The sequence below is a fragment of the Pteropus vampyrus genome, unplaced genomic scaffold, assembly GCF_000151845.1.
Source record: "Pteropus vampyrus isolate Shadow unplaced genomic scaffold, Pvam_2.0 Scaffold126, whole genome shotgun sequence".
NCBI classification, from domain to species: Eukaryota; Metazoa; Chordata; class Mammalia; order Chiroptera; family Pteropodidae; genus Pteropus; species Pteropus vampyrus.
Genome location: NW_011888907.1, coordinates 3,800,650 through 3,825,790, shown reverse-complemented (window position 1 = coordinate 3,825,790; position 25,141 = coordinate 3,800,650). Strand labels below are relative to the sequence as shown.

General features: G+C 53.3%; 1 protein-coding gene across 2 annotated transcripts; it reads left to right on the top strand.

Moving 5' to 3' along the window:
* Nucleotides 1–1,224: 1,224 nt before the first annotated feature.
* Nucleotides 1,225–23,993, top strand: KCNN1 (potassium calcium-activated channel subfamily N member 1). Of its 2 annotated transcripts, none has more exons than XM_023534558.1 (10): nt 1,225–1,405; nt 5,703–6,185; nt 6,944–7,039; nt 9,373–9,791; nt 12,687–12,828; nt 15,777–15,887; nt 16,252–16,354; nt 18,133–18,205; nt 20,997–21,066; nt 23,565–23,993. In XM_023534558.1, exons 1-10 carry the CDS (start codon nt 1,238–1,240, stop codon nt 23,814–23,816), a joined length of 1,917 nt encoding a protein of 638 aa, XP_023390326.1. In that variant the 5' UTR covers nt 1,225–1,237; the 3' UTR covers nt 23,817–23,993. The 2 variants fall into 2 exon arrangements, with proteins under 2 accessions (XP_023390326.1, XP_023390327.1); XM_023534559.1 differs by lacking the exon at nt 1,225–1,405 and adding an exon at nt 3,529–3,569.
* The last annotated feature ends 1,148 nt before the right edge of the window (nt 23,994–25,141 follow it).

Here is a 25,141-nt window from a genome sequence, read left to right as displayed (position 1 = left end):
TGGCAGGGCATGAGTGGACCCCAGTCCTCCACTTCTTGATCATCATAGCCCTGGGCACTTGTCACCACAGCCAAACCTTCCTTGGGGTGTCCCCGACAGGCTGCAATGAAGAACAAGCTCTCAACAGGAGGGGACAGGAGTCTGCTGACCCTAGGCTGTCACCTGGCCCTGCTCAGCCTTACCACCATCACACGTCCACAGGACCACCCCCTGCCCAAGCAATTGTCCACTCATTTATTCATTCATTTGTTCCAACTATTTTCTGGGCTGCAGAGAAAGCAAAACAGATCCTGACCTGGTACAGAGCTCAGGGCCAGGAAGAAAACAGATGTGGGGCTGGAAGAGAGATAGGGGAGCTGCTGCCTTCAGGTGCCTCCAGGTGGGAAGGACAGAACCCAACTTGATCACCCTCAGCTGGGTGGGGACAGGGTGAGGCTGAGGTAGTGAGGCCACCTGAGGGTAGGATAAGGAAAGGGTTCCCCACCTCCTGGTCCTCAAGGCTCCCCCTGGCTGCCCTTAATGTTTGATGAATGATTTGCCCAAGGACAGCTTCGATGCCAGGGGAAAGAAGCACGGTTTGGGGGACCCCCCCAAATAGTCTCCTGCTGTCCTACTATCCTGGTATTGTTAGGGGGATTAGGATCGGGGTGGGTGCCGAGTCCCAAAGAACGTGGCCTTGAACTCGTAGCCCCAGCAAGCAGCCCTTCGACCCCTGGAAGCCCCCTGGCCCAACTTCTAGGCACTTTCCACTTGTCAACATTCTGCTTCTCCACCCCAAGCCTTCCCCTACACGGGGCAGACTTGTGAGGAGGTCATTTCGGGAAGGTGTTCAGTTGCTTTGCAAAGTTGTTCCCTAAGCAAGTGCGCGTGGCGGAAAAAGGTTGCCGGATGGCTGGAATTTGGGGCCCTAATTTTGGGAAGGGGGTAGCTAGGAGTTCCCGAGGGCTGTCAGGGGCAGGAGTTGTCGCTTGGTTAATGTCCCCTCCCTCGCGCAGGGCAAGAAGGCAAGTTTGAGGACCCGCTGAGCGCTGGGGTGGTCGAAGCAGCCACGGGGAAATGTGGGATCTTTAAATGTAGGCGGGGCTTTGCGGGGTCGGCGGGGGCGGGGCCAACCCGAGAATCAACCAATCAGCAGCACCTCCCGCGTCGCACCGCCCCCTCCTCTCCCGGCCCGGGCGGGCGCTAGCCCCTCGCCCCCCCACCCCCCGGGTCGGGTCGGTGCACAGGGCAGTGGGGTATGCGCCCACCGCCGCCGCCCCCCGCCCCTCCGCCACCGGGCCCTGCGCCCCACCGCGGCTGCCCGCCTCCGCCGCGACCTCGGTCCCAGCCCCCGCCTGGGGGTCGTTGGTCGCGCGGGACCCTGTCCCCTCCAGCGTCGTCTGCCCACCCGAGTCGTGTCCTGCAGGTACGGGGTGGCATGGGCACGGGCGCCCGGGAAGGGAGGCAAGTCCAGGAGGAGGACGCGGTTTGGGGCAGGGGACACGGGGAGGGGGATGTGTGTCTGTGCACTGCCCAGGCAAGTAATAAGTCTCAGATCCTCATCCCGGAGGGGGAGAGTGCTGGGTTTCCTTTGGGGAAGGGCAGAGCAGTGAGTCTCCAAACTCCATAGATAACGGTGGGGGTAGCTCTCAGGGTGGAGGCAGTGACCCGGGACTGACTTGGGAATGATAGGGAGGAGACTCTCAGCACTGGCCTCTGGATCCAGAGGTCAGGGGCACTCCGGCAGGAGTCAGGGAGGCCAGCTCTCCCTGCAAAGAGCTCGGGGTACCATGCACAGGGCACCGTCCTGATGTCCTGGAGGGCGGCCCATGAATGTGAGAGCTGGAGACTAGGGCCGAGTAGGAGAGCTGATGGAGATGAAGCAGTGTGGAGGGTGCTGGTGGAGGCAGCCTGGGGAGGGCAGGGCAGGCTAATTGTACCCTGCTGGCTGCTGGCAGGTTCCTGATGGCTGGTGTTGGGAATGCCTGGGGGATCCGTCAGTCAGCCTGCACCTTGCTGCACCCGCACTGGGCAGTCCATGGGGCAGGCGAGCAAGATAATCCTGTCCACCCTGCAGAGATAGGGCCCCACAAGTACTGGGATAGGGGGATCCCAGGATTCTTCCTCACTCTCTACAGGGACATAGAACCCATCTACCACTCACCCACACATCCTGGAAAGTTCCACCATGTGCTGCTCTGGCTATGATTCCTGGGAGCAGAGGGGTGGGCATTTTGCCCCGCAGGGTGCTCTGCCTTGGGGACTGATGGGGCAGGGGACACCTTTTCCTGGTCCAGCTCTGAAAGACAGCATGGCACCACGGCAGGTGTACCCACAGCGACATGCTAAGATTTTCCACACGAATCTGGCCACCCAGCCTACTGGGTGGACACCAAGAAGTCCCTTTACTGAAAAGGCAGCAGAGTAGGGGCAGTGACTGTCTTGGCTGGGATGCCAAAAGGTCCCTCCGGGCAGCTACTGCAACCAACCTGTCATTTATAAATGGGCTCATGGGAGAGTCTGTGGGGTCTGGTTGGGTTTTTTCATCTTCCTGTTGGGTGAGAGAGCACCCCACTCCCTTTGCCTGCCTACCTTCCTCAGCTCCTTAAGAGCTTCATGGATGTCTCCTGCCCTACTCGGCCCATAAATTTCCCACATTGTCTCCTAGGATGGTGTGGAAGGGGGTTCTGCTCATCTCCCCACCCCAGCTTTCAAGGAACTGAAGTCTCATACCCCATTGGACACATTTGTCAATTTGGCCATTCCAGGGTCCCTCAAATTGCATGCAGCCTACAAGATGTTTCTTACCTTTTAGGGGAGCTCCTTGGAGGACTTAGGAGACCTCACCCAGAAAAACACACCCTTTCATGGGCACCCAAATCTTGGCCAAGTTTTCAGAGAGGCTCCTGGTTCTTTGGGAATCCCTAAAGGTCCCAGGGACCCCAGCTCTAGGTCCAGGTTGCAGTAGGGGAGGAGAAAGGAGATCTGGGAAGGGGAGGGGTCTCTTGTCCCCATCTTCTCTGGTCCCACTCAGCCTTTAGAAACAGATTGCCCCCTCCTCTCATGGGATCTCAGGCAAACCACACTGTCGTTTTGTTTCCTCTGAGGTCACAGGAAGGGTCGGGCATCCACCATGCCTGGGCCTCCAGCTCAGAGGCCCCTCAAGGGCAGGGCCAGTCTGCCTCCCTCTCTAGATGGTGGCTTGTCAAGAGGGAGCCAGGCAGGTCCAGTCACCCACCACCCCCACAGTTGGCATTGACTTAGTCTCTGCCTTTTTTGGCTGTGTGACCTTGAGCAAGGTACTGAACCTCTCTGAGCCTTGTCTCCCATTTATGAAACGGGGTCAGGGATGCCATCTGCTTTGCTGAGTGGCCATGGGGATTAAATGCAATACTTCTAATAAAGGGCTCCACCCACAGTAAGCACTAGGTGCATGTTAACTTTACATTCCCCAGGAATGCCTTCCACCCCTCTGCTCTCATGGAAGCCACCTGCCACCTGTCCTCACCACCCCCACTCTGCCCAGGGCACCTTAGGATGAAGCTGCCAGGCGAAGAGAAGCATGGCCGACACACGGCTGAATTTGGCTTGTGCGTTGAGTGGCTGAGTCACATCCCCAAATTACATCTTCATCGGTGTGTTTCCAAAGGTTGTCTGCAGAACCCCCACCCCCTCCTGGTCCTGTCGGCCAGGCCACCCACCTCTCCTGCCTGTGCCCCCCAAGAGGCCTGGGCAGGGACCTGTATATTCAGGAGGGGTGCCTAGGGTTTCCTAGTACCCCAGGCGAGGAGAGGGCCTAGGTCCACTGAGCATGTGGACCTCATGTGGATCTCAGACCCATCTAGCAGCCAGGGAGCAGGCTCTCCAGCCCAGGAAGAGAGTGGCACCCAAGTGTTTGTGAGGACATGGAAAGATCAGGGCCAAGGTCAGCCTTATAAAAAGTGAAGTGCCCAGCCTACAGGAAGCCAGGCTTTATAAACTATGAAGTTCTGGGCCTGCATGAGATAAGACTATGTAAATTGTGAAGTCCTGTGCTGGCAGGAGACGAGGCCCTATAAACTGTGAAGGTGGCCACAGCCTGGTTGATGTGATGGGTGGGAGTGGTGAAGAAGGGATATGTTCTAAGACTCATGAGGTCACTTGCCATGGAAGGAATGTTTCTTGGGCTCCTAATACATGCTGGCAACAGCATCTGGGGACATGTAGTGGGTGGGACAGACCCAGCGTGGATGTGGTTCTGTGATATATGGGGTGGACAACCTAGCCAAGGTCACCTATGTCCTGCCCAGCAGCATGGCTCATCTTGGCATGTCCTGACATGACAGTTTACACATCTGTCACCCCCAGAGCACAGATTCAGGGCTGGGGAGATGTCTTGTTTATGCACACAGCTCCCTCTCCCAGGCCCCGAGCACATGCCGGCTTGGCCTTTTCAAAGGGGACAACACTTAGTCTACTGCCTGCCACTGTCTAACTTGTTAGGAGAATCCCACCAAGCAGCCTGATCCAGAATCTGCACTATAAGGGATGGTTTCTTCACAGCATGGTGCCTCAGTTTCCCCAGCTGTAAAACTGGCAAAATCCCAGGGTACCCTTTTTGAGGGTATTTCAAGGATTAAAGAGAAATTCGTGTGAAGGATGGAGTCTGGCACATAGTAGATGTTCAATAAATTTTGGCAGGGTGACAGCAGGTGGCATACAAGGGTGATAGAGTAGGCTGGGGTGGGTCTGGCGAGTCAGGACCCAGTAAAACAGACTCATTAAGGTCCCTGCTCTCCCATATGATGCCACACAAGACAACACTATGCAGGGGCAGAATCTCATGTTGGACGATCAGATAGTCTGCTCCTTGGTGGCCTGGCAGAGAAACTCAGGATGGTACGGGTCACAGGGCCGTACATCTCACAGGCCCTATAGAATCAATTCTGGCATCTTAGAGTTAAGTCCTAGATTGCCATGTTGGGCCTAGAATCTGTTTGGAGACCACAGATCTCCTTCTGAAGAGGGTCTCTGTAGACCCAGCCTCAGTCCCTAATGTCCCCCAAGCCATACCCTGTGCCTGCATGTGTTCAGGCTTTGGGACAATTTGAGGGGAGGAACTGGAAGCTCAATAGAGTGAGGTTAACTTGTCCAAGAGCCTAAAGGTCAGCAGGAGCTGAGCCTGGGTCGGAATCACCTCCTGACTGTACACCTACAAGGTCTCTAGTCCTCCTAGGCAAACCTGCCAGCAAATTCCACTTGAGGCATGCTGAAGTGTTTACTGAGTGTTGGCTATGCACTAGGCATTGCGCTAGGTACTTGGAGACACAGAGTCAGTAGGCAAAGGTCTGGTAGGAGAATGTTCCAGGTAGTGGGCACAGCATGTGCAAAAGCCCTGAGGCAGGACCAAGCTTGTTGAGATCAGTGACAGGTAAGCCAGTGTGGCTGGAAGGGAGCGACTCTGGGGAGACTGAGAAGGATGAAGTGTGTGGGAGCTGGGCCACAGAGGGCCTCCTGGCCACGGTGAAGAATTTGATTTTTATGTAATGGCACTGAGGAGCCACAGGAGGTTTTCTAGTAGGGGAGGGACATAGGCTGACTTGGGTGTTTCTGGGATGGCAAACCCATGTGTGTCAGCTGCTCTGGGTTCATGGCCTCCTGAACCTCAGAATGTTCTGGAGTAGCTGCAATGGTCCCTGGCCCTCTGGTTAGTTGACGTGACCATATCCCCCTTGCCCCTGCAGGTCAGCGTGGGAGCCCAGCCACTGAACCATGTCAGGCCCCAGACAGCCTGCAGCGAGTCCAACCTCAGCACCCACATAGTCATGAACAGCCACAGCCATAATGGCTGTGGGGGGCGGCCACTGGGCGGTGGGCCGGGGGCCTTAGGCCGAGACCCTCTGGACCCAGAGGCCGGCCACCCCCCACAGCCCCCACACAGCCCAGGCTTCCAGGTGGTGGTAGCCAAGAACGAGCCGGGCCAGCTCTCACCTGGCAGCTCCCGGGGGCAGCCCCAGGACCAAGAAGAGGAGGAAGATGATGAGGAAGATGAGGTGGGTGGGCAGAGGGGCTCAGGGAAGCCTCCCAATGTGGGCCACCGCCTGGGCCACCGGCGGGCACTCTTCGAGAAGCGGAAGCGCCTCAGCGACTATGCCCTCATCTTCGGCATGTTTGGCATCGTTGTCATGGTGACGGAGACGGAGCTGTCCTGGGGGGTCTATACCAAGGTAGGCACAGCCCTTTTCCCTGGTATCCCAGGGAGGCCCCACTGGGCACAGCTGGCTCCCCACCGCCCCTTAGGTATGGTATAGAGGGGCACACTGGCCCCAAGAGAGGTGCATGGGAGATGCCGGGAGTCCTGGAGGTGGGGGGTTCCCACTGGGCCTACCTCCTGGGGATGGCAGGGTGGCTACAGATGGGAGTGGAGGGTCCAGCCCATTCCCCTACCAGCACCTAGAATCTGAACCCTGGCTAAAGGTGGGACAGGAGCTGTCCCCTCAAGACCGGCCCAGGACAGCAGGGAGCCTTAGACAAGGTCTGGGCGGGGAGCAGGGAAAGAGTCCCCACACCCAGAGGAGTTGGCGCTGGGTTACAAATCTGGCTGTGAGTCTTCTTGTGCTGCCTGAGGGTATGTGAGGACAGAGAGAGATAGATCAGGGCTGTGTCGACCCATAAACTCTGAAGTGCTGTAACTGTATGAGGCTAGGCCGTATAAACTGTGAAGTACTGTACCCATGCGAGGCCAAGCCTTTTAAATTGTGATGTGCTAGGACTTTAGGAGGTCAGGCCTTTTAAACTATGAAGTACTGGCCCACATAAGACCAGGCCATATAAATTGTAAAGTGCTAGGCCCATCTTGCTGTCAGCTCAGGCCTAAGGAGTAAGAACAGGTGCATTGCTTCCTGAGCAAAATGCCCAGGTGTGGGGGTCAGAGGGCTATCCACCCCCACAGCATCTTCCTACTGTTTTTTTTCTCTCTGCCCAGGAGTCCCTGTACTCATTCGCACTCAAATGCCTCATCAGCCTCTCCACGGTTATCCTGCTGGGCCTAGTTGTCCTCTACCATGCTCGGGAGATCCAGGTCAGTGCCTGGCTGGGCCAGGATACCCTCCTCCCTGTACCCTAGCGCCCCCCACACCAGCCACCTGGGACCCCAGTTTCTTAAACATAAAAGGACCAAGAGCTTCCTTATAGAAAAAAAAAAAAGATCTCTGTGATGACGCATCATTTAGACCACCTCAAATTTTCCTGAACGTGTGTCTATGTTTTAATATTTATTGATTATTTGAGGAAAAAAAAGGGACAGTGAGAGCATGGGGTGGGGGGTGTGAGCTAGGGTCTGGTGCACCATGGGCATTTCGCAGCCCTCGGGTCTTCTGAAGTTTTGCAGTGGTGAAAACCAGTGTTCATAGTACCAGGCTCCTTTCCTATTCAATCGGTCCTTGCATTTAAAAGATTTATTACGTGCCACAGAGTTTGTTCTTCTGTTTTGGGGGTTAATCAAAACCAGTTTGGGCCTGACTCTAGCTCAAGGAGTGTCAGGCAGATGTGCCCACAGCAGACAGACATCACTTGGGTCTGGCGCCAGGTTGCAGGGACACCAAAAGTTGACAGATCTGCCTCTTCACCCCTGGCCTCTGACCCCTGACAGTCTGACAGGAGATGGGCACAGAAGAATCCTGCCTGGGTTGCACTATGTGCAGAAGTTTTGAGGACATCCGGGATCTGGCTCACAGAAAGGGCTCTGGATGTGGCTGGGGGCAGCAGAGATGGGGACAGTGACAGCCGAGCTGGAAGGAAGCAGTTCTGAGGGTACAGCCTCTGGGGACAATAGTCTGGCAGTTCCTTAGGTAGTTAAACATGGAGTTACCATATGATCCAGCAATTCTATTCCTAGGTATAGATCCAAGAGAAACAAAACATTCACATGAAAACTTGTACATGGATGTTCATAGCAGCCCTATTCACAGCAGCCAAAAAGTGGAAACAACTCAGATGTCTTTAACCGGTATATGGAGAAACAAAATGTGGCCCATCCATATAGTGGGATTGTTATTCATTGTGTTATTCATATATTATTGTATTCACATATTATTCATATATTGTCTTATTCAGCTTTAAAAAGAACAAAGCACTGTAAGAGTTTGCTAAGGCTGCTGTAACAAACTTACACAGCAGGATGGCTTAAACAACAGAAATTTATTCTCTCACAGTTTTGGAGGTTGCAAATCCAAGACCAGGTGCTAACAGGTTTGGTTCCTGGTGAGGCCTGTCTCCTCGAAGTGCAGGTGGCCACTTTCTTGCTGTGTCCTTGCATGGCCTTTTCCCTGTGTTCGTCAATCCTTAGTGTCTCTTCCTCTTCTTAAAAGGGCACCAGTCCTATAGAATTAGGGCCCCATCCTCATACCTTCATTTAACCTTAATCACCTCTTTAAAGGCCTTGTCTCCAAATACAGTCATATTGGGAGTTAGGGCTTCAACATATAAATTTTGAAGGGACACGATTCAGTCCATAACACTCTGCCCTGTAGCCCATCCCCCAATTCATGTCCTCCTCTGCAAAATGCATTCACCCCATTCCAGTAGCCCCCAAAGTGTTAATCCTGTCCAGCATCAACTCGAAGTCCAAAGTCTTATTTATATCGTCTAAATCACCTATATCAGGTCTAGGTGAGACTGAGGCAAGATTCTTCTCCAGCTATGAACCAGACAATTCACCTTCTTCCAAAATATAGTGGTGAGACAGGCATAGGACAGACATCCCAGTTCCAAAGGAGAGAATCCAAAAGAAGGAGCAATGGGTCCTAATCAAGTCTAAGAGCCAGCAAGGTAGATTACATGAGTTTCGAAGGCTCAGGAGTAATCCTCTTGGCTCAAAGCTCCACCTACCAGGCCCACTGCGGTGGCAATATCTCCCCCTCAGCCATGGCTGGTGGCATGTTGTGACTTCTTTCACTCAGCATGATATAATCAAGGTTCATCCATGTCGTAGTGCTTCATTCCTCCTTATGGCTGAGTAATATTCCACTGTCTGGATGGACGCATTTTGTTCATCTGCTCATCCTTTGATGGACACTTGGGTTGTTTCCACTTCTGGTGATTGTGAATAGTGCTGCTGTCGTTGTACATGTACAAGGATTTGTTCTAACACCTGTTTTCGTTTCTCTTATGAATCCCACCTAGGAGTGGGATTGCTGGGTCATTGGTCACTATGTTTAACTTTTGGGGGACCATCCGTCCCATGTTTAGTTTGAGTTGTGGTCAACCCCCAGATCTAGGAAGTTTTGTTTATGAGGCCATGTTTCTCCTAAAAGAGGAGTGGGCGGGGTTGGGGGTGGGGTTTTGGGTGGGGGCCCTTGCTGAGGGGCCTGGGTACATGTCAGAGACTCACTGCCTCCCACCGGCCCTCTGCAGCTGTTCATGGTGGACAACGGGGCAGATGACTGGCGCATCGCCATGACGTGCGAACGTGTCCTCCTTATCTCCCTGGAGCTGGCCGTGTGTGCCATCCACCCTGTGCCTGGCCACTACCGTTTCACGTGGACGGCACGGCTGGCCTTCACGTACGCACCCGCAGCGGCCGAGGCAGACGTGGACGTGCTGCTCTCCGTGCCCATGTTCCTACGCCTTTACCTGCTGGGGCGCGTTATGCTGCTGCACAGCAAGATCTTCACCGACGCCTCGTCCCGCAGTATCGGGGCGCTCAACAAGATCACTTTCAACACGCGCTTCGTCATGAAAACGCTCATGACCATCTGCCCAGGCACCGTGCTGCTCGTTTTCAGCATCTCCTCCTGGATCATCGCTGCCTGGACCGTGCGCGTATGCGAGAGGTGTGACTTGATCCCAACCTCCACCCTGGTGACCCCATGCCCACCCACTGACGTCACTGACCCAGGGCTCCCATAGCCATCTCCTTCATCCCCTTCACCTCTCTCCTGAGTTCCTGGCCTTAGTAACCATCCCTCAACTCCTTGACTTCAGCCTTGTGTCCCCACCTACCCCTGGCCCCTACCCCAACCCACACACCTCTGGGACCCCAGTCCTCTCTTCCTCTCCCACCCTCCCCCAGGGAGCTCATACTCCTTTTTCTCCCCGCCTCTCCACTCTGTGGGCAGCTGACCTCTGGCCTCTGGCCCAAGCCGTGGAGGCAGCAGGAACAGGGACACTTCTCATTCGCTTGTCTCCCCCACAATTTAACTTGCTCTCCTTCTCCCTTCTGCCCGCCCCGCCGGACTATAGGGAAAACATGTGAGTCCCACCCTTGGCCGAGCTGTGTGCACTGAGCTGCCGCCACCATGCTGCCAGCCAGGAATTTAAGATTAGCTGCCATGAGGGGAGGGAATGGGGAGGTGAGGCGGGGTGGCTAGGACTGGCTAGAGCCCATGGGGCATGGGGAGAGCCCATCTCTGCACCCAGGGCCAGGTGGGATTGAGTCAGTCCCAGGACAGTGGGAGGCAGGCCACTCTCAGGTTGTGTCTACTGGGCATCCTTGGGGGCCTGGTGTCTAAGGCCTGGAGAGGAAAAAAAGGCTTTGCTCTGGTGTCTTGTTTGGGTGGCTGACTTCCAGGTCCAGAGTCTGGAGTGAAAGAATACTGGCCCACCCTTTAGGACCTCCCATTCAGGATTTGTTCTGAACAGCCTTGGAAGGTGGTGGGCTATCAATCCAACTTACAGATGAGGAAACTGAGGCTCTCAGGGGAAAAAGAGACATTTCCAAAGACCTGTTCCTGGTCATCTCCAGATGCCTGGGGACTCCAGAAGAGGGAGGGGCTCTGCTGGGCCTCTCAGGGCATGGGGGTACTTTGTCGGGAGGGGTGTCTCCTGCCTCTTGCCTAGTTAGGGAAGGCCCTGGAGGGGTCTGTGGTGGGTGGCACTGTGACTGGACTTCCTGGGGGTCCCTGGGCTGGACCTGCCCCCGAGGACCCATGACCTCACCCCTTTAAGCCTCTACTCCACAGACTCCACCTCAGCCTGAAGTGGAGCTCACAGGGGTGAGGGCCCAGCTCTTCCTGTCATGGAGGCTTAGTTCTGGGGGGGGTCACATAGGGTCCCTTTGGACCCATGATGTGCTCCAGTGCCAGTTCTCACGGCCCATCCCCCACCCCCTCAGGGTGGGCTCAGGATCAGCGTCTGAGGAGTGAGAGATAGGTACCCCTCATCAAGCATCCCTGAGGTCCAGGCTGGGTCATTTCAGGAGCCCCTGGGTGGAATAGGATAGGGTAAGGGGGGCAGCCAATCCTAAATTCTGAGCCTATGACACTGCTTGAAACCCCCTCACTCCCCCTGCCCCGCCATGGTTCTGTCCCACCCCCACCCCACCTCCCGCATGCCCCCCACTCCCTGGACCTGGATTGTCCTGAGTGGTTCTGCAGCACCCACCATAATTGCAGCTGGGCCTAGGGCTCCCCCACCTACGGTTGGAGGGCCCCTTTCTCCTCTTGTCTGCTAGGTGGGAGGTGCTGGTCTCCCAAGAAGTGGAGGCTGGGGCAGTTTGGGGCTCAGGTACCCCAATGAAAGATGGGGGTCAATTCCTGGTCCTCCACACCTGGCAAGCAACCTGGAAGCCCCCCAGCAGGGTGGAGACTCTCAAAAACCAAGCTTGCTGAAAAGGCCTCCATTCCTCCCACCCACTATTGGGGCTTCCCCTCCCTCCTCCCCCTCTTGAACCCCTAACCCCAGCTCCTTCTGCCTGGAATAGCCCTCCTCCAGCTCCCCCTGACTCTCCCCAGCCAGGGACCTACCTCCTTTGTTGACCTCAGTTGACCTCTGACCTTGAATCTCTCCAGGGGAGGTCTCCACCCACTGGCATGGGTATCAGATGGCCTCAGGTCCAGGAAGGAGGGGGTCGGTTGGAAAGGGCTCCTCTGAGCTGGAGGGGCTTTGCAGGCTAGGTGCTGGGCTGGAGCAGGACCTTGAGTTGCCCCCAGACCCAGAGAACCAGCCTCTCAGCCCCACAGCCTAGGCTGACCACAGGTAAAACCTAACCTGTTCATAGCCCATTGTGGCCAGGATTCCAGGCCAGGCTGTGATGGGGACAAAATAGTGTCCTTTGCAGGGCCTTGGGGCCTGTCTCCGCTCCCCGCCAGCTGGGGCTCTTCCCCCAGTGCCATGTGAGCTGCCTCTTCCCTCCTCACCTGTAGACCAACCCCAGACTCAGGATTGGGACAACCGGTGCTGCCTTTCACATATTGACGTCCCTTCTTCTCTCAGGTCATGGAGTGTGTTCCTCCAGCCTCCCATCTCCCCCAGTAGCCTTCCTCCCTCCTTGGGACCTTGCTGGCTGGGGAAGTTCTGTCTGGTGTCTGACCTGAATCCTCACCTCCACTCCCTGATGCTTCTGGCACCTGTGGCCACCCATGTCCGTGTCTGTCTGTGTGTCTGTCTTTGGGAAGGGGATAAGGTGTACATGTGTGAACCCACGTGGATGCACCCTCACTTGGACCCCTCTCTGCCCCATGACCAGGGCCTGGAGGACAGACATCCTGGGCAGCAGCTTGGGGGTCGGGCAAAGGTATGAGGCTAGAAGGGAGGCTCGGAGGAGGGCGTGGGTGCCCTCCGCCCCATGGGGGCTGCCTCAGGAGCTGACCAGCCCTCCCATGACCACACCTTTATCACTCTGAGCCCCCAGAGTGACCGGTTCCCTACTGTCAAGGCACTGCCCCCAGGGGGTGTGATGAAGGGAGAGGGACTGGTGTGGGCTGACTGGCCCTCCCCACTCTCCCCAGGTACCACGATAAGCAGGAAGTGACCAGCAACTTCCTGGGGGCCATGTGGCTAATCTCCATCACCTTCCTCTCCATCGGCTACGGCGACATGGTGCCCCACACCTACTGCGGGAAGGGTGTGTGCCTGCTCACCGGCATCATGGTAAGGGCCAGGGCCCTTGCACATCCCCTGCCAACAGGAAACTCACCCCATTACAAGTTGTACCACATCACAGTCCCTCTTCATGTCCACCAGCCCCTCTGTGGCCCTCCTGCTTACCTCTGATGTAATGCAGAATTTGCACCCTCGGGCTACCTGGGGACATCTCCTCTTGGGGTCTTCCAGATATGCAGCCCCCTGTGTGCTCGCCTGGCTAGATGCTGTGGTCCACTCTGACCAGAGTGTCATTGTGGCCCCTTTATTCTCCTCAGCCCACTTAATTCACAGCCCCTGGATGCAGGGCAAGAGATTTGGTGCTTCCATGCCTCAGTTTCCCTGGCTATAACCAGTGTCCACTTCCCCTGCTTGTCGCAAGGATCGAGTCTGTTCATTTATATGAAATGCCTAGATCCATGAATGCCTCGGACACTCACTTAATTCCCCATCCTTTCCTGATTTTGGGGGTGGCCTGAGCAACCCCGCTGAGACCCCATAGTTTGAAGTTTGTCTCGTGTGACTGGGTGGGTCCAGGCAACACCCCATCTCCCTCAGAGATTTCTCAAATTTGTCACACGTAAGGGCAACCTTTAGACATCTGATGCCTTCTCCTTTCCCTGATTCCATCATCAGGTTCCATTCTTCCAGAACCTTCTTTCTCCTCAAGCTTCTTTCATCTCCCCTACAAATGTTTTTCCATGTTTTAGATTATAAATTGTCCCAAGCACAGAGAACTCCTCTCCCTACCCCGTAGTTAATAACATGCTCACCTGTGAAAAATCAGTAAATGCTCATAGGCCATCTGATTCCACACCAGGGTCCACCGTGGGCCACTCTCTTGAGTGTTTCCTTCCTTTTTTCAGTACAGAGAGAAGCGTTTGTTCTTGGAAAAACATGACACTATCCCCACAATTCCTTTCCTCCCAAGAGGGAGGGGCTGGTTTGCCGGGACTCAGCCTAGCCCCCTTCACCGCATGTAGACTGTCCCCAGTTGTCACCATCTCTCAAAGCCTAAAGCCCAGTCGCTCTGTCTCTCTTCGCCTCTCATCCCCTCCCATTTGGACACAGCTGGGATCCGTGTCCTCCTGCCCCCACCAAGGCCACCCTTTTCCTGGCCCAGCTGAACACAGCCCTTCTCTCGTGAAATAGCATCACACATATTTGCTTCTGTTATTTTGTGACAGTGAAAGGGCAACAAAGAAAGATGAGCCACAGTCCCCTGCTCCCTCCCCCAGCAAATGAACTTTACAAATGAACAAACAAACAAACAAACAAACAAACAAACAAACAAACAAAAACTGAAGATAAGACGAGGGTTTTAAATCCAAAAAACCTTCAGTGAAATGGAAAAGCTGTGTTCCCTTCTCTGGGATTCAGCTCCTTCCAGAAAATCAGTTCCATGTCCAGCCTGCAGCTCACTCCCTACCCTTGCCCCCAGTATATGCATGCACAGTCATGCTTGAATCCCTTTTAGCTGCTCCGTTAGCCCTCTGTTCCATCTGTGCCCAAGTGTGTCCCCTCCCGGTCACTGCCCCATGGACTCGCTCCCTTCCACTGTCACACCAACCGCGTGTTTCCCCTTCTTGACCTTCAAGGCATCTCAGCATGACCTCCTCTGAGCTCGGCATTTTCCGCTTAGCATTTTTCTCTCAACACGGCATCCATGCTGTTGTGCGGAGCTGTCATCCATTCTTTTCCTCTGCTGCATAGTATTCCACAGGCAGGTTTCCAGCATGTTGCTTTGCCCCCAATTGCCAGGGCTTTTCCTAAGAAGGGGCTCCTGGGTGCTCCCAAGATCTTCGTTCTGGCCAAGAACCCTCAACTTTGTGCCCACCCTGCCAGGCTGGGCATGTTGGCTCCCAGACCCAACCAGGACAGTCTGACAGTGTCCCTGGCCCCTTCCTATCTCTCCCCATAAATGTTTCCATCTATCCCTAAGAAAAACTGAACTATTCCCCCTTCCCATTGACTCCCAGGGCCTGACCTCTGTCTCTTTCCATCCTGTACTTAGCAGCCACAGGACGAAACAGCAGGCAGGTGAGCCACCAGGGACAGCCTGCAGCACATGTGGGGAGACAACCTTTTGGCCCCATCACTTGTCCCTGCCACCTGCCTTCTGGCCACTCCTGAGGCTGATGACACCTCCTGAATACACTAGGCTCCCTGATAAAACCTCCCCCTTTCCCACTCCTGAGTCGCTTTTTGCTGCCCCCTACCCATACCTATCTGTCCTTCATTACCCCTTGGGGCCTTACTCCTGCCCTCTTCCCCGGTGGCCCCCGAGAAGGCAGGCGAGTCCTCTCTGACCTCCTTCCCTAGCTAGGGTCTGGCTGCCATTTAGGGTGTCCTGGGGAGGGTGGTCGTACCCAGCAGGGAGCCCACATGGGGAGGCACTCCTCCCCCGACTTCCCTGCCTCCTGAGACCTGCACTTCGCCTCTTCCTCTTGCAAATGCCCCACTGTGGGTAACCTGCTGGCTCTTCCCTCACATTGTCCTTATCACCCACCAGCTGACTCTTGTTACTGCTCAACTACCTGCCAGCCTGGTCTCTGTCCCCAACACGTATACCCTGAAGCCATGACAGAGATGCTTCTAAATCCTCCCACCTCTGTGGTCATTGGCCCTGACTGTGCCTGCTGATCCTGCTGTTTCTAGTCCCTTTCTTATCTCTGAGCCTCAATTTCCCCCTCCGCCCAATGGAGATAAGAGTAGTCCTACGTCTCCACGTTGCTGGAATCAAATGAGCTAATCTGTGGGACACACTCCCCAGACGTTTGACGTATAAAGCAAGTGGGGTCATAAGTCAGTAAGCTAATTCTGTGCCAACACTGTGGGCTTGGAGGGTAAAGGCAAGGGTGGAACCAAGGCTTCCTGGAGGAGGGAGGATGTCCTGCTTGTGGCCTGGGACCCATATGAAGTGGACACTGATGTGCCCTTCCCCTCCCCCCATGCAGGGGGCTGGCTGCACGGCGCTTGTGGTGGCCGTAGTGGCCCGGAAACTGGAGCTCACCAAAGCAGAGAAGCATGTGCACAACTTCATGATGGACACGCAGCTCACCAAGCGGGTAAGGGCGCCAGCCCCCATCACAGTTACCCCTTCCCAGTTGTCAAGGGCGGACCCTCCCCACCTTATTTCTGCACACACCAGGCACACCCATGTGTGTGCCAAGACTGCACTGGGCTCAGCCACTTATAGGAACATCCATGAGCCGTGCACAGCGATGGGTGTGGATACCTGTGTGCACAGCGATGGGTGGATACCTGTGTGCCCAGTTACAGTCTAGCTGTGGGCTGCACAGTGAGAGGCAGGGATTCTGGGGCCAAGCAGCCAGACGTAACTTATAAGCTGTCTGACTTTGGCAGGTCAGCTTCTCTGTGCCTCAGTTTCCTTATGTATACAATGGGGAACTGTTCTTTCTCTGGTCCCAGGTAAAAAATGCCGCCGCTAACGTTCTCAGGGAGACGTGGCTCATCTACAAACACACCAGGCTGGTGAAGAAGCCAGACCACGCCCGGGTTCGGAAACACCAGCGTAAGTTCCTCCAAGCCATCCATCAGTAAGTCCAGCACCTTTCCCACTCACGTTTCTGTATCCGCCTGGTGCGGAGGCAGCCGTGACCCCCGGGGAGGAGGCCTTGGGCCAGGCCACACAGCACAGCATGGCCTTGTCACGGCCCCTCCCATGCCGGGTGGTCAGAAGCTTCTGTTGGGTGGGATGGTGGGATGGTCAGAGGGGGACACACAATGGACACACTTGTCCAAGGAAATCACCTTTGATAAGTTATGCAACCCACCCAACATAAATGACAGGGAGCATATTTTATTCTCTGGAATAGCCAAAATAATTTTACCCCTTAGACATTGAAGCAATTTCCTCTTTCGCTTTGGCTTCCAGAAAGCTCAGAATTAAATTTGTGGCCTGTTGCATAAGCTCATGTAGGATAATTAGAAATTACTTAATTTCCTCTGTTGTCTTTTTGTCCTGAGGATTATTTAATCAAGTAGTTCTCATCCTTGGCTGCTCACTGGAGTCATCCGAGGAGCTTTAAAAAATCCCACAGGTGGCACCCAACACCGGTTACAGTACAGTCTGGGATGCAGCCTGGGTTTAAACTTAAGTTCTTTAGGTGAGTCCAATGTGCAACCAGAGTTGGCCAACTTTTTCTGTAAAGGGCCAGACAGTAAATATTTCAAGCTTTGTGGACCCGATGGTCTCTGTCGCAACTACTCTATTCTGCCGTCTTAGCAGGAAGGCAGTGAAGATGAATGAGTTTATACTCCAATAAAAACTTTATTTTCCAAAACAGGCATCGGGCCACATCTGGCCCACAGGCCATGATATGCCAGTTACCATCCACTAGAAATATCATGTGAGCCACATACATAATTTTAAATGTTCTAGTAGCCACATTTTTTTACAAAGCAAAAGGAAGCAAGTCAAATGTAATATGCTTATTTAGTAGACACAAAATATTATCATCGTAACTTGATTAACATAAAAACAATTAATGAGGTATTTTGTACTAAATCTTTGAAGTCCATCGTGTATTTTACACTTACAGCTCATTTTTATTCAGACCAGCCACATTTCAAGTGCTCAGTGGTCATGTCTAGGAATGAGGCACTCAAATGTAAATTATAGTCGAGTCACATGGTACCTGATTTAAAATAGTAAAAACGTGTTTTTAGGCACTTTTTAGTATGAGCCGTGAGTTCCCATCTCTCACATTGTGGGAAACCCCATTCACTATGGCTCCCTGCCCCAAGAGCCCCCAGGCCAGACTCGGGCTCATGGGTCAGAGAGTGAGATGAACAGTGTTAGGATCTGAACTCATACAGTGGAAAGGTAACTGAGTCAGCCATGGAGCACAGAGCCGAGAGGCAGCACAAAGAACACCAGTGGGGTAGGGAGGGTGGGTGAAGGGAGAGCCCAGGGTATGGCTGGGGTGCCAGAAGGTAGAGTGTGACCATTTACCAGGGAGAGACCAGGCCATGGGAGAAGCAGCTCAGCCAGCTGGATTTTAATTTCACGATTGTTTAATTATTTTTGCCTCTTTTTATAAAGCAGCTTTATTAAGGTATAATCAACATAGAGTCAACTGCACCTATTTAAATTGTACAGTTTTATCAGTGTTAAATGTGCACACATGAAATTATCATCACGGTGAAGATTTTGAACACATTCATCACCCCAAAAGTTTCCTTGTTCTGCTTACCGCCCTTGTCTTTTAGCTAGAGTTTAATCCATTTACATTTATTGTGTTTGCTGTTATAACTGGGTGATTTCTGATAAGAGTCTCTACTTCCTAGGACTGCAGAGAGGTCTAAATGAGATGATGTGCAGAAATGCCTGGCATAGTCCCTGGCACAGAACAAATGCTTGGTAACACATGGCATTCCCCACCCTCCTTGTTCTCTGCTTCTGCTTTCACCATCACCTAAAAAGCAGGGAGATGAGCTGGTATCCAGCTTACTCAACTTCACTGTGCCCAGGTGTTAGCCCTACCTCCTAACGACACCTTGAGACTCTTGAGGACAGAGAATTCTCCTTGTTAACCCTTCCACAGTTGTTGACTTACCACTGGGTCCCAGTCTGGTCTCTGCCACCTAACTGTGGGGCCTGGGCAAGTGACTATGCTTCTCCAAGTTTCATTTTATTATCTGTAAAGTGGAGATGATGGCAATGTACCTCTTCCCTTGGAATGAGGTGGAGATCGAACACAGTTGGGGTGACCAGATGACTCACTTGCACCTGAGCACCACACAGTATTTCTAAATTTGGGAACTGGCTTTGTTATTGTCACCCTCGATATGGTCATTTTGTAACTCCACAAGTATTTCTTGCACTGGCAGTGTGCCTGGCATGGGGGACACAGACATGGCCCTGCCCTGGACCTTGCCCCATGGCATGTTCCAGAAGGTTCTTTGAGGGGAGTAAGCATGTGAGAATTGAGAAGAGGCAAGGGAAAAGGCACCTCTCTGTGAGTTATCTGTGTCCATTTGTTCTGTGGTAGGACTGTATCACTCACCCTTAGATATCCCTGCATCCCCCAAAGAAAAATAGTGGCCCTGTTAGAACAGCTGATGAAATTAAGCAAGTTTGAACTAGGGCCTGAGGGTGGATGGGATTTGGGTAGGAAACTGAGAAGTGGGCAGGCCTACCAAAGAACGCTCACAGCTGGGGCAAAGGCAGGGAGGCGGGAATGAGTATGCTCTGCAGGCATGAGGCAGCCATGTCAGCATGTCCTTGAGCTGGAAAGGCCCCACTGTGGGAGCACTGTATGCGCAGCCAGGGAAAGAGAAGACATGGTCTTGGGGAAGATGGATTGGGGAACACAGCCTGGGTTTGGTGAGTGTATGCATTTCCTAGGACTGCTGTAACAAAGTACCATGAAGTGGGTGGTTTAAAACAACAGAACTTATGATCACTGTCTTGGAGGCTAGATCACCAAAATCAAGGTGTTGGCAAGGCCATGCTCTCTCTGAAGGTGCTAGGGGAGGATCTGCTCCAGGCCTCTCTCCTAGCTTCTGGCAGCCTCAGGGGTTCCTTGGCTTCTAGATGCATCATTGAAATTCTCCATTTTCATATGGCGTTCTCCCTGTGTCCTCCCTCTGTGCATGTCTGTGTCCAAATTTTACCCTTTTGTTAAGGACACTAGTCATATTGGATTAGGGTCCATTCCAGTGACTCGTTGTTTTAATTAATTAATGAATTAATTATTTTTTATGGTGACGTTGGTTAATGAAATCCAATAAGTTTCAGCTGTACACTTTAACAGTAAGGCATATATATATTTACACTGTGTGTTCACCTCCCATAGTTAGATTTCTTTCTGTCACCACATATTTGACCCCCTTTACCCTGTCTACCTCCCCCCTCCCCCCATCCCCTACCCTCTACCAATGATTCATCTTAACCTGGTTAAATCTGCAATGACCCTATTTCTAAATAAGGTCACATTCTGAAGTCCTGGGGGTTAGGTTCAATATATCTTTTGTGGGAGACACAGTTCAACCCATATAACAGGAAGGTTCCTGAGAAGTCAAGAATGACTTCCCCAGGGAAGATATGTCAGGGCCCTTCAGCAGGCCCTTGGGACTGGGGCTGGCTGGGGATTAGGTCCTCTCAGGGACCCTGGCAGTACCCAGCATGGTGGGCCCCAAGGGGCCTCCCTGAGCATCCATCACATGTGGGCACACACAGATTTAGTTTGGACCAGTGAGAGAGAGAGTCCTACTGGGAACCATTTCCATAGACAAGTTTAGCTATAGAAGGCATGGAGAGGAAGGGCGAGGACACATACTGGCCAATTCCCCACTCTCTTGGTCAGCTACCTGGAGGCCAAGGACACGGAGGCTGAGTAGCAGACACAGTCCAAATCCTTCCAGGGTGCTAGTAGGCAATGGCTTTGCCCTTCTGAGCCTCATTTTCCCACTCAGGAAACATCATGGGCATAGTTTTCTGGACTAAATGTCACCTCTGGGGCCAAGTGTCCAGCACAGGTTGGCAGACAGTGGGCCTGCAGGATGAAGGCAGTTGCATTTGTCTTGGCTTGAACTAGATGGTAGACACTGATGGAGGGAGGGGCCAGAGGGCAGACGCATCCCTGAGGGGCTGGCACTGCCCTCACGGAGGCCGGGCCCCTCCCTAGAGCCTGGGCAGCAGCCCCTCAGCTGTCCAGGACCCACAGCTCAACCCTGGGGTCATGCACGCAGGAGAAGGGCAGGGCTGGGCATGCACTGCTCAGCAGCACTGAGATTAAAATTGCTATGTGATTTCTCTCTGCTCCGCCGGGTCCTGTCAGAGCTCAGAAGTAAGTCTCTTCCTGGGGGTCAGGGGTGCATGGTGGTCATGGGACAGGGCACACACCTAGAGCAGCTTGTGGAGGTGGACAGGGCTTGTGTCCACTCTGCAGACCAATGCAGGCTTCACCTGGGCCTGGGAATCCAAGCTTCTGAGACATCATGAGTTGGGCTGTGTGGCTGAGCTAGCCTCCAGGCCCTGCTATTTCTTGCATGCGGGGAGGGAATGGACTACAGGGGTCCTAACCCCAACTTCTGCCTCATACTCCCCCTGCATGTCTCACATGGTAATCCTGGGTGGGGCAGGTGCATGAAGGATCCCCCCCCCCAATGCAGCCATCACCTAACCCCACCCACGCACCTGTCCCCAGGCTCCGGAGTGTGAAGATTGAGCAGGGGAAGCTGAATGATCAGGCCAACACGCTTGCCGACCTGGCCAAGGTGAGCAGGGAAGGTCCAGGTGGGGAGGCTCCTCAGGCCAAGAGGGACTCGTTGGGTGCCCAGGGGAGAAAGGGGTAACATTCAGTAAAAGACAGGGCCCAGCTCCTGCTGAGGGAGGGACAGCACTGGCACCTATAGGGCAGGCAGGTGACATAAGCAAGGGATGCAGGGTAGGCAGGACAAGCCATCAAGGAATACCAGCCCTGTCTGCAAGAGTCCACTGTGACCAGAGACTCTGATTGTGAGAAGAACTCTGGGAATCTATGTCTGTATAGAAACGCTACTTTTAATATTGGCAAAGATTTTATTTGTAAAAAATCAGTATCTAAGAAAATAGCTTTAATAAAAATATGTAATTAGTGGGCAAAATTGGTGATGTGGTAATTTTGGTATGGATATAAATTCAAATTATAGCATCAGCAGAAAGCTAATTAGTATAGCAATTAAACACCTTTCAGGAAATTAAAGCTCTTGATTGCAAGAGCTCCGTAAGATCAGTTTGTGCTATAAATGGATCTATTTGTTGGTTCTAATATCAAGTCCTACTCTTTCCCGTTTTTTGTTCATCGATTAAAACAGTGGTCCTCAACATTTTTGGCACCAGGGACCAATGCTCCAATGAGAATCTAATGCCTGATGATCTGAGGTGGAGCTGAGGCGGTGATGCTAGCGCTGGGGAGCGGCTGCAAATACAGATGAAGCTTCACTTGCTCCCCCGCCAGGCACTCACCTCCTGCTGTGCAGCCTGGTTCTTAATGGGCCATGGACCAGTACTGGTCCACAGCCTGGGGGTTGGGGACCCCTGCATTAAAAGATATGGCAACTGACCTGATTTTAGTTAGGTGAGCTCTTAGAATGTTTTCACACTATTCTGAATTTGCTCCTGACCAATGATGTGCATTTCATAAATAGTTCATGTGTGAGCTTTGCTTATTGTCTCCACCCCCTAATCAATTAATTAGTCTGAGGCTAATTTAATATTATCTTTAGAAGATGTTAAGTCTTACCCTATTTTACTTCTTATACCCAGCTCATTTTGGATTCACTCTCTTCCTCATTATCAAGAGATCGCAAAATAATTTAATATTAACCTATTTAATTTGGAAGAGAACAGTACAGAGAAAAAAGAAATAATTCAAATGGCAGTTGAAAGAACTTAACCCTAAGAGCTTATAGAAATCATAGGTCAACTAATTTGGTGCCATATGAAATTATAGCCAAAAATATAGAATACCTGGGAAAAACTCAGATACTAGGAATTATAATTTGAATTATCCACATCACACTTTGTTAACATAAATGATTGAAATTTGAATTTTTGAGTTATTTAAATCTTGTAATCACGGTGGTATACTTTCAAAATACATTTCACAAAAGCTTTGAAAGTCTTTTAGATGAGATTGTATGAGTTTCTAATTTTTTTAATTAAACGAGGTTAAAATATTTTCCATTCTTAAATTTTCATGCTTTCCTTTCCAAAGTTGCTGATTTAATTTGTATCTCTCTGACAAAAATAAAATGTATATCCTAAGTTTAAAAAAATTTTTTTTTAAAACTCAGGGCCAAAATGAACCATCCCAGGGCTGAATGCCTCCAGATGTTATGCTTTTGCCCTGGGGACTGTGGTTCTGTAAGGCAGGCCCGGGTGAAGGTCAGTGGCCCTAGGAGTTGTCTCAAGGTGCTTGCACGCCCCTCCCCTTCAGCGGAGTCAGCCTACCAGTAACAGAAGGAAAGTGGGGCACGGCAGAGGAAAGGCGTGGAGGCTGGAAAGGAGGGACTGCGGGTACCGAAATCGGCGCCTCATCCTGTCTCTCTCCCACAGAGCAAGGGGTCGGGGGTATTTTACCCCCTCAGCTGCACTGTCCCTTCAGTCCAACCCTCGGAAGCCTGGGATGGGTGGTAGGCTGCGGTCCGCCTCGGGGTCTGGTCCCGCAGACCTGGGGTTAGACTGGGTACGATGTTCTAGCGCCACCTGGTGGCAAGAGTAGCGTCTGCACCGACAGCTGTTTCCGCATGGCCGGCCTTCTCCTCCAGCTCTGGGTCCCGTTAGGACAGTGTAGCACCAACTCCTGCTGGCTGCACTGTGGGGAGCAGCGAGGTGGTGGGGATGCCCCCTCGTCTACCATAACAGTAATTGTTATGGCTGTCGTATTCCCAGCCTGTGATTGGGTCATATCCTTGGGTAGTCACCTGTCGCTCCAGACCCCTTGTACCATTCCCAGTCTAATGTGCCACATGGCCAGTTAAATCCCTTAGGGCAGCTCTGACCACAGCCATCTGGCCCCAGGACCTCCCTCAGCCTTTCTCAGGTCTGCTGACCCAAGCCTGGCATTCAAGACCTGTCTATCCCCTCACCTATTCTCTCACCATCCCCTGGGGGCCAACAGGAGAACCTGCAGGGCTGGGGGTGTCCTCACAGTCACAGCCATCTCTCTGTGTGTCTGTCCCTCCCTGTCTAACTTGGCCTCTTCTCTCTCCCACCTCTTTGTCTTGGGCAGACACAGAATGCCATGTACGACCTCATGTCGGAGTTGCACGCTCAGCACGAGGACCTTGAGGCCCGTCTGGCTGCGCTCGAAAGCCGCCTGGATTCACTGGGGACCTCCCTGCAGGCCTTGCCTGGCCTCATTGCCCAAGCCATACACCCACTGCCCCCCCCACCCCTGCCTCCATGGCCTGGCCCCCCGGACTGGGCAACCCGGAACCCCCCATGCCAGCGGCCGCCCGTGACCCCTTCAGATTGCGGGTGATGGCCCTGCACACCACCGGACCCCACAGTCTTGGCCATCGTGTGGCCAGCACCAACATGCCATCCAGGAAGCCCTGTCCAATGGCACCTCTTGGAGTTCAAAGAGCCAGAGCTGAGTTGGGCAGAGTGGCCGGGGACCCACCCCACCCAGACTGTCTGGGCAGAGGGCAGAGCTGGACCGCAGACAAGGGCAGGGGTGACTGCTGCCTCCCTAGTTGGAGCTGGAGGAGCCTGGAGCTTCCTCTGGTCCCCTGGCCCCCGGACTTTCCCCAGGCCCCTGGTGGGCTCGGAACAACAGGGAGAGGGGTCCTTGCCAGTTCTGAATAAAGCAGGACCCACCCAGTTGCTGCGTATTGTGCATGGGGGGGGGGCAGGGATACTCATAATTACAACCCGGGAGGTGAACACCCAGCCCAGGGTCTCAGAATGAATGTGGGGGTCAAGGTGAGCCTGTCTCCATCACTTTCCTAGCTTGGTAGTCTGCTGGGCATGGCCCAATACCAGCCTAGGATGCAGTTGATAATCAGACATCCTTCCCTTTGAACAGCTGACTTTGTTGGCACACCCACCATAGGCCAGTTGCCAGTGAGGCATGGTCCAATGGAGAAGATGCCATGGGTAAGGAGGGCCATTCAGTGTTCATTGCACATGTATTAAGCACCTACCATATACAGGGAATATAATGTAAATTATTAGACTTGTCACCAGAACCTGACCAAGGTAAGATGGGGAAACTGAGGATCAGAGATGTTAAGCCACCTCTCTGGGGGCTATAGGGTGAAGAGGAGTGAGCCAAGACTCAAACTTGGGAGCCCATAGGCCACAGTGAAGAACCTGGACTAGGTGGAGGGCACTCCATGGCGGGGTGCTGGTATAAGTTGGGGAGGTTGTGGTGCGATCCTGGAGTTAAAGTGGCCCCTCTGGGGTGGGCTGGAAAGGAAGGTTCTAGACCCAAGTAGAATAACACAGGTCCCTCCAGTCCTTGGGCTTGGGGTGCTAGGGTTGGGTAGAGGTGGCTGGCACTTGGCAGATCCTCGGCCCTGAGCAGAGTAGGGAGGAGGGCCTGGCCCCAGAGGAGACTAATCTGGGCCCAGTGGAGAGCCCAGGCCCTGGTAGCCTCTAATAAGGCCACTGGCCACCTGGCTCCTGGAGATAGGTTGAATGCAAGAGAGAGAAGGGTGTGGGGAGGTGCAGGTGGGCTGTGATCATACCTGGATTTGAAACCTAGTTGCCTCTGGTAAGGGAGCATCTGTTTCCTTAGCCGTAAGATCTAGTGATGAGACTAGGGCACAGGGCTCACCCTCGGGTGCACCTAGTCTTATGGAG